Below are 9,099 nucleotides of genomic sequence, written 5' to 3'. Positions count from 1 at the left end.
TGAAAGTTGTAATCATTTTTATACATTAATTATTGAGAAGACTTTCGAGTTAACAAATTCTAATTTTGAATTGAGTACCATGCATTAAACGAGCCCTAAGATTTTGCAGTATATTAAAATGTTTGTTGATAGTACTATCCTGTATATCAGATTACTACTTGTCTCAAAAGTTTCAATTCATGAAAAGAGATATATTTTATTATTTATATTTATGCCTTATCATCAATGTGGAAAATGACACAACCCATAATATATTATCTAAAGGTGGAAGTTCAGGCCTTGGTGATCCGCACTACTGCGTAAGATATGGGTCTAGTTATTGATTAGTCCAAGTCAATACAGCTCGTAACTTTCAATTTCAACCGCTTTAACACTCAAAGTCCGGTGTTCCATTTTCCTTATATATATTTGAGTTGTGGAAAGCCACGAAACTCACAATAGAACAACCAAAACAAGTAGATTTTAGATAGAAATGAATATGGGTGTCTTACAATATTATTTCTCAATCAAGGCTTTGCTTTGGGTTTTAGTGGTTTTTGTTCAAACTCATGAGTACATGGGTTGCTTGGAGGAAGAGAGAATTGGTTTGCTTCACTTGAAGTCATTTCTTATTATATCGATTCCGCCTCACACTCAGTCAGACTATTTTCTTCCTTCATGGGTCGACCTTGAGAAGAGTGATTGTTGTGGTTGGGAGCGGGTCACATGCAACTCCACCACAGGTCATCATGTGGTAGAATTGTCCCTCGACAATTTAATGCCAGATCCTTATTACTCTCTTTATCTCCATTCCAAAAGGGAATATTTTGAGGAACATCGATGGTTGTTAAATGTGTCTCTATTTGAGCCTTTCAAAGAGTTAAGAAGTCTTGATCTATCTCTTAATGGAATCAATGGTTGCATACCAGATGATCAAGGTATGTCGTGAGGAATGAGGAGTTTTATAATCTTATACTCAAAATATATAATATTATGAGATTCACATATTGCATCTATTACTTTTAATTTTAATCTTATTTTTAATAATGCCTTTGTATATCCTTCCTGGAAAAGTTTGAAAACTAAAATTTCTAAAATTACCTAATTAAGTTGTTTTTTTGTTTTGTTTTGTTTTGTTTGAAACACTAGTTTTATATATAAAAGGTCCGTAATTATAAATATGTTTGAACTAATGGACCTTTAATTTTACAAATTGTAAGTTTGTAAGTAGCCATCTAACGTTAAAGCAAGTGTTTCACTTTCAATAGACGGCCAGGAGATATAAATTTGTATTCAGGGTGTATGCAAATTATATGGCTTCACTCAAAGATTCTAAACCCACTCGGATATATATAGATTATACACTCAATTTGTAAACTCTATCTATTTCTTAAGATATATTTTGCAGGATTTGAAAAGCTTTCAACCCTAAGGAATCTGGAAATTTTAAACCTTGGTTACAACTTCTTTGATGACAATAGCATTCTACAATCTTTGGGTGCTATCACTTCGCTCAAGACTTTAAATCTTACTGTGAATTATTTGGGGGGATACTTTCCAGCAGAAGGTAATTAAAATGATCTTTTCCATCTAATTATATATTTTAAATCAGAGCATTCATGCAAGTGTTTAATCTTACTTTATCTTCTTCAACTTGAATAATTCATGTAGAATTAGTTACGTTGAGAAATTTGAACACGCTGGATATAAGCTCCAATAGGTACAATGGTACCCTCTCAAATCAAGGCAAGTGCATGCTTGCTTTAATTGATAAATTTATTTTTATTTTGTTTTAAAAAATGACAATGAAAAAATTTATTTTGTTGCATCTTCCAATAATTTCCATAATTTCCAGGTTTCGAAAGGCTAGCAGTATTGAGAAACTTGGAGACATTGATCCTCGATTCTAATCTGTTTGATAGCAGCATCATACCATCTCTAAGTAACCTTACATCCCTTATGACATTAAGCCTTTCAGATAATTATTTGGGAAATAAACGAGTAAAGGCCGACGTTGAAGGTAATATTCTACTATTATATATATATATATATGTATGTATATATATATAAATATATGAAAACACTAGTATGCTGCCTGAAGCATACAGCTCCACTTGGCCGCTGGTCAAAATTTTTTATTTTTACTTAATGATTAAGGAAATAATTTTAAGTGTATTGGTATATATATTTTTTTATTTTTTAAAAAATATTTAAATATATTAAAAAATGTGAAAAGGAAAAAAGAAAAAAAAAATTGCCTGGGTGGCACAGTAGCCCAACTCATATGTATATATATATATATATACGCATTGTCTTTCTTGATCCTGTAGTGTTCGTATTATTAATTTATACCGTTTCATTAACTTATACGCTCGTATATAAATTTGTCCTTAATTAATAGTACTAATTCATTATTACGAGTTTAAGTGTTTTTTTTTTTTTTTTTTTTTTATTGACATGCAAGTTTAAGGTTTTTTGTAATTATGATTTTAGTAGATCATATTATATAATAAACTCTAAAACTTAATCCATGGCTTTGATGCGTTTGACGTTTAAGAGAAGAAGGTAAGAAATTAAGAAATGATTGGGATTTTTCTGAATGTAATTAAACTAATTTTTCTAAAAATGAATGACGTGTAAGCTTTTTTAGCCTTTATATTGGATTTTTTTTTTTTTTTAGCCTTTATATTGGATTTCTTAAACGTACGTGTTCAATTACAGCACTAGTCCTCGTTACTTTGTTTAATTTGTCATTATTTTGTTTTCACTCTCACATATATATCATGAGTATTAATACTAATCCTTTCTTTTAATCATGTTTTGGACCGTTTCTAATTGACTTGGGTGCATTCCTTATTAGATGATCATGATTCTTGGTGGTTATGGTATATAATTTATCTGCAAGGTTTCGAAAGGCTCGCCGTATTGAGAAATTTGGAGACATTGAAACTCAATAATAATGGCTTTGATGACAGCATCATATCATCTCTAAGTGGGATTACATCTCTTTCGGCATTGAGTCTTGCGCATAATCATTTGCAAGGAGTAAATTATGGTGAAGGTATTGATCATGATTACCGTTTCCAATGGACTTAATTATGTGCATCTCTTCTAAGGTATTCATGATTATTATGTCATGTTGTCCAAAAGTTTGAGTCTTGAATACGTAGTTCATACGTTATAAATCGCTAAATTTCTTCTAAATATATACATTCTTATATAATTTTCTTCTTTATTTCATAATAAAATAAATTAATAAATTAACTAAATACAGGTTGGAAAATGTTGTCAAGATTGGAGAAGTTGGTGATATTAGATCTTAGTGACAATTATTACCTCAACGAAACTACTAGTTTTCTTCAATCAATTGCTGAAGTCAAATCTCTTAAGAATCTGAATCTTGCTTCATGTCGTTTGACGGGATCCTTTGGAACCAAAGGTATGCTGATTTTATATTGATCGATGGCAACCTTGCTATTAAATACTCAATTGGTACTTCAGCTTATTATATGTGGACAAATATTGGATTGTTCTTTCATGAGCTTTCAATCAACACTTTTCCACACTTTTCAATTGGTACAGGTTGGGAAATGTTGTCAAGATTAGAGAACTTGGAGATATTAGATCTTAGTCATAATTTCCTCAATGAAACTAGTTTTCTTCAATCAGTTGCTACAATCAAATCTCTTAAGACTCTCAATCTTGCTCGGAATAAGTTGATGGGATCCTTTCCAACCAAAGGTATGTATATTTTTAGGACGTCATTTGTTAGGTTACATGTATGTGACATATATAGCACGCATATTAATTAAAAAAACACATCATGTCTTGTGGAAACCAAAGGTATGCTGATTTTTAGACTGATCGATGGCAGCCTTACTATTAAATACTCAATTGGTACTTCAGCTTATTATATGTGGACAAATATTGGATTATTCTTTCATCATCTTTCAATCAACACTTTTCCACACTTTTCAATTGGTACAGGTTGGGAAATGTTTTCAAGATTGGAGAACTTGGAGATATTAGATCTTAGTCAAAATTCCCTCAACGAAACTAGTTTCCTTCAATCAATTGTTGCAGTCAAATCTCTTAAGACTCTCAATCTTGCTTGGAATGCGTTGACAGGATCCTTTCCAACCAAAGGTATGTTAATTTTTTAGGATGTTATTTGTTAGGTTACATGTATGTGATATATATAGCATGGATGTTAATTAAAAAAACACAATTTTTTATGGAAACAAAAATTACTTGAATTAATCTTTCTGTTTGGAATTTGAACAATAATTTTAATGCATGGATTCGTAGGCATTGAGATACAAGTAAATTACGTGTGTATGTGCCGCTTTGAGTCAAATGTCAAGATTATTTAGATTTGGACAAGATTTTAAACTTGAATTTGATATTACTTTAGAGACAAAAAAAAAAAAAAAAAAGACTTGAAATCATAACATTGATTTGATAATCTAAATCTAAATCATTGATGTTAAGGTAATGATGATACTCATTAGTGATAGTAGGGCCTCATGCAATGGCAGCATGAAATATGTTACAACAAGTTCTATTATGCTATAATTAAAATGTGATCTTTTTTTTACTGTTATGCAGAGCTAGCAAATTTAAGCAACTTGGAGGTTCTTATCTTGTCAGGTAATCATTTTAGTGGACAACTAGCAACCCAAGGTAAGAAAAAGTTGTATCATCTCATGAAGAATTAGTATTATAAAGATCTTTTGCATCCACTACACATGAAGAACACAATGTAACTATGACCTTAATTCTAAGTTCTAGTGTCAAGTATCCATTGTTTTAATAAGAATATACACATATAAATATGAAATTATCAACTTTCATTTGATTGGAGTTGCTTAGGGTTAATATTAGGAATACTTTTGCCTCTTCAGACATATATTTGTTATAAAATCAATTGTGATTTTTTTACAAATATATAATTGATACTGAAAAAGCAATTATGATCAGAGTTACACTTATAAGTCCAAGCTCATGAATTAGTATCAAAAGAGTGCATGGTAACTAATTGGTGGGAGCAAAACATAAGCAGTCCATCTTAATTTATAGTTAGATGGTAAACTTGACACGATCCCTCTTGTAGAACTGGCCAATTTAAGCAAGTTAGAGAATTAATTTGGATATCAGTGAAAATTTGTTCTTGGGAATCATTTCTCAATTTGTTGGGAAACTACTTTTGCATAAGCATCTACACTTTGTTAGTATTACCCTAATGATCTATAATTACTTATGAATTGAACATTTTTTTTTTATAATTACTTATGATCTATAATTACTTAGAGTAGAGCATAATCAATTTTGATGCTATTTCTTTTGACAGAATTTTGTGCATTGAAGAAGCTTGAAGTGTTAGATCTATCTCACAATGACTTTGAGGGGATCCCACCTCCATGCATAAACAATATGACATCTCTTGTGGTGTTAGATATTTCCACTAACAAATTCAATGGAAATGCTTCATCATCATATGTAAAAGGCAGCAGAACAAGTCTTGAGTACATTGATTTTAGTTATAACCAGTTTGTGGGTTTATTCTCATTCAACTTATTTGCTAATTACTCTAAGCTGGAGGTTCTTAGATTCAACGGCCAAAACGATAAAGTTGAAATAGAAACTGAAAGTTCCATGGGTTGGTCCTTTTTGTTTCAGCTGAAGATCATTGAATTGTCTGACTGTATTCTGAACAAGTTCACCGGCAGTATTTCGAAATTTCTTCTTGTCCAACATGAACTGGATACAGTTAATCTTTCTCACAGTAAGCTGAAAGGAAGCTTTCCAAATTGGTTGATTGAAAACAATACAAGATTGCGAGTGCTAGGTCTTCAAAATAACTATTTGGAGGGTCAGTTATACTTACCAACATTGATCCACACGAATATGACCTGGATGGATGTCTCAACCAATTACTTGGATGGAAAACTTCAAGAAAATATTGGCAAGATTTTTCCAAATTTATTATATCTAAATCTTTCCAATAATAATCTTGAAGGTAGTCTTCCTTCCTCAATTAGTGGCATGCTTTATTTGGAGGTATTAGATCTTTCTTTCAATAGCTTCTCAGGCGGGGTCCCAAGAGAATTAAATACAGGTTGCTTATCATTAACAGTATTGAACCTTGCTCATAACAGCTTCAAAGGTGCAATTTTCGTTGGGAGAAACCAGAAATTTCTGCTGATGAATGATAATGAATTCACAAGTATCATACCAGTACTTAATTCAACTATTTATCTGTGGTATTTAGATATCAGCCACAACGAAATTTCAGGTACAATGCCCCAATGGCTTGGGAACACGTCATACGTGACAACTCTTATTATGGCTAACAATGGTTTTTATGGTCGGATCCCATGTGAACTAAGTATGAGAGGTACTTTAGACCTTTCTCATAACTTATTTACGGGATCGTTACCTTTTTGCTTGAATCTACCAGAGCTTAAACACCTATATTTGCAAGGGAACAATTTCACAGGACCAATACCAAAAGTTCTTTTCAATTTCTCATCCCTTTTGACATTGGATATTGGAGATAACAACTTTACAGGCAGCATCTCTGTTGAAATCAAACAACTTCAAGGCTTAAAGGTACTTTTGTTGAGTGGCAATCGTTTCACTGGTATAATTCCAAATCAGTTGTGTTTGTTAACAGCGATAAGGATAATGGATCTTTCCAAGAATGATTTTTCTGGGACCATACCACAATGCCTCAATGAAATAAATTTTGGGAAGACAGTAGAACCTAGTTCTAGTGGAAAATTATATCCTATAAGTCCGCTAGTTATGCTATCAGCTTACACATATAAAGGTTTCTCAAACATGGTTGGTAACTTTTACCAGTATACTGAATATGTTGATGTAGAAGTACAGATCGAGTTTGTAACCAAATATAGTTATCATTCTTGGAAGGGTCTTATCGTTGATTACATGTCTGAATTGGATTTATCATGCAACAACCTAACAGGTGGCATCCCACCTGTGATAGACCAAATGTCTTCATTGCATGCACTAAACTTGTCTCATAATCAGCTAACTGGTAAAATTCCAATAACATTCTCGAAATTGGCATTATTGGAAAGTTTAGACCTTTCTCATAATAGTTTGAGTGGAGAAATTCCTTCATCATTGATTGATCTAAGCTTTCTTTCGGTATTCAACGTGGCTCACAACAACTTATCAGGCAAACTTCCGGATATGAAAGCACAATTTGCAACATTTGAGAAAAGCAGCTTTGAAGGAAACCTATTTCTTTGCGGACGACCACTAGATAAAAGTTGCAGCAAAGTAAACAAGTCATATCCAACACCAACCCAATCTTCAAATGCAGGTGATAGAAAATGGTATGAATTAGATCCTCTGGTCTTCTGTACAAGTTTCTTGGTATCTTACATCATTTTCTTTTAGACTGTTATGAGTCTTCTTTATATTAATCCTTATTGGCTACAAAGATGCTACAACTTCATGGAAGATCTTATATACTCTTGTTATTATTTTGTTTTTGATACCTCAAAAAGGTTGTCAAATTGTCTATGTTGTTAAGATACACTGATTTTCTTTCGACATCGTTAAAGATAGTAGTAATGGCCAATTATCTATGAATTTGGTTTTGAGCAAATAGTATTGGGATTAAATATGAAAGAGATGTTGCCTTAAACTTGTTATTCTATTTGATTATGGAGATTGTTTTCCATATGTGGGAATTCTTCATTCTATGTGAATTGGAATTAAATATATCAAGTATAAATTAAAAAAAAAATTAAGAAGTTGTGCCCAAATATATGATCAAATATGAAACTTGTGATCAAATATGAAACTTGGTGTTTGGTTACACTTTTCATTCTATTTGATGATGGATAGTGTTTTCAGTAACTAAAAATATTTTTCTTTATAACTAATCATTTGAACCAATCCCATTAGTTTAGTCATGGAAAAAATGGTGACCAAACCTATCACGATTGAGGTTGTTCAAGGTTGACCTAACTGAGCCAAAATCTCTACTCCAACCAATCAATCTTGAACCTAATCCCAAACTTTTGTTGGAGGATTGGTCTGTTTTGGCTATAAGCTAGTGATAATCATTTACAATGAATTTTTTTACAACGATGATAATTTCATTGTAAATAATGGGTATTTACAACGATTTGTTTATCCTTGTAAAATAAACTTCATTTCCTAAGAAAATAATGACTTTTTTCCAACGAAAATAAACTCCATGTAAATAATCTAATAGTTGGAATGAAATATGATTATTTCTAATGAAATTTATTCCTGCAAATAAACATTGTAATTGGAATTAATGTTACCGTAACAAATACTAAAAAGTTAATTGCAAGGTTATTTTTTAGCAATGAGAAATTTTCATTGGATTTTATATTATGTGACAACATCTGGACTTTCATTGCAAATTACTTGATATTACCAACTACAATATTTCTTGTTGCAAATAGTTTTATTACCAACAAGTTTATTTTCCTTGCAATTAAAATTTTTTGCAAGAAAAATTGCTAATCACATAATTAATCATTCAGTTTTGCAAATATGAAATTCATAACAGCTAAACTATTTTAAAAAATGAACATGGGCGTGTCATCATATTTATAAGTACCAATGAAGGCGTTGCACGTGTTAGTGGATTTTGTTCAAACTCGCGTTCACAAAGGTTGATTGGAAGAAGAGATAATTCTTTTGCTTCACTCCATTTCAAACAGACTCAACAAGCTCATGAAGAAATTCTGGTGGGGCTTTAATGAAGATCACACCAAAATGTAGTGGTTGAAATGGGACAAGCTAAGCCAAGGTAAAACTAAAGGGGGCTTGGGTTTTTCAAAGGTTTTAATATAGCCATGCTAGCCAAACAAGGGTGGTAGATACTTCAGTCACCCCATTCCCTTCCTGCTCAAATTCTAAAACAGAAATAATTTCCTAATAGGGACTTCTTAGGAGCTAAACTGGGATATAGGCCATCCTATGTTTGGAGGAGTATCATGAGTGGGATTGAGGTACTGAAAGAAGGACTAGTTTGGAGAGTTGGAAATGGTAGACAAGTCAAAATTTGGGAGGACAAGTGGATCCCTAAGGCCCACACATTCAGAATCC

The 9,099-nt window shown here is 31.9% G+C and overlaps 1 protein-coding gene across 5 annotated transcripts; it reads left to right on the top strand.

The window, feature by feature from the left end:
- Positions 1-402: 402 nt before the first annotated feature.
- LOC122309240 (receptor-like protein 45) lies at positions 403-7,657 on the top strand. 5 transcript variants are annotated; one of them, XM_043122652.1, is made up of 10 exons: positions 403-917; positions 1,388-1,546; positions 1,651-1,725; positions 1,835-1,999; positions 2,885-3,040; positions 3,254-3,418; positions 3,562-3,720; positions 3,967-4,125; positions 4,588-4,662; positions 5,330-7,657. In XM_043122652.1, exons 1-10 carry the CDS (start codon positions 473-475, stop codon positions 7,405-7,407), a joined length of 3,636 nt encoding a protein of 1,211 aa, XP_042978586.1. In that variant the 5' UTR covers positions 403-472; the 3' UTR covers positions 7,408-7,657. The 5 variants fall into 5 exon arrangements, with proteins under 5 accessions (XP_042978586.1, XP_042978578.1, XP_042978572.1 ...); XM_043122644.1 differs by having other exon boundaries at positions 2,840-3,040; positions 4,588-4,629; XM_043122638.1 differs by having other exon boundaries at positions 2,840-3,040.
- Positions 7,658-9,099: the final 1,442 nt, after the last annotated feature.

This window comes from Carya illinoinensis, chromosome 1 (assembly GCF_018687715.1).
Source record: "Carya illinoinensis cultivar Pawnee chromosome 1, C.illinoinensisPawnee_v1, whole genome shotgun sequence".
In the NCBI taxonomy this organism is placed as follows: domain Eukaryota; kingdom Viridiplantae; phylum Streptophyta; class Magnoliopsida; order Fagales; family Juglandaceae; genus Carya; species Carya illinoinensis.
This window is presented reverse-complemented; position numbering and strand designations above follow the sequence as displayed.

Bases quoted from the DNA above. Each gene is read 5' to 3' on its own strand.
- LOC122309240 (XM_043122638.1), top strand. From the start codon at position 473: ATGAATATGGGTGTCTTACAATATTATTTCTCAATCAAGGCTTTGCTT. The intron at 3,419-3,561 runs GTATGCTGATTT...CAATTGGTACAG, and splicing joins GGGATCCTTTGGAACCAAAG to GTTGGGAAATGTTGTCAAGA. The intron at 4,663-5,329 runs GTAAGAAAAAGT...TTCTTTTGACAG, and splicing joins TGGACAACTAGCAACCCAAG to AATTTTGTGCATTGAAGAAG.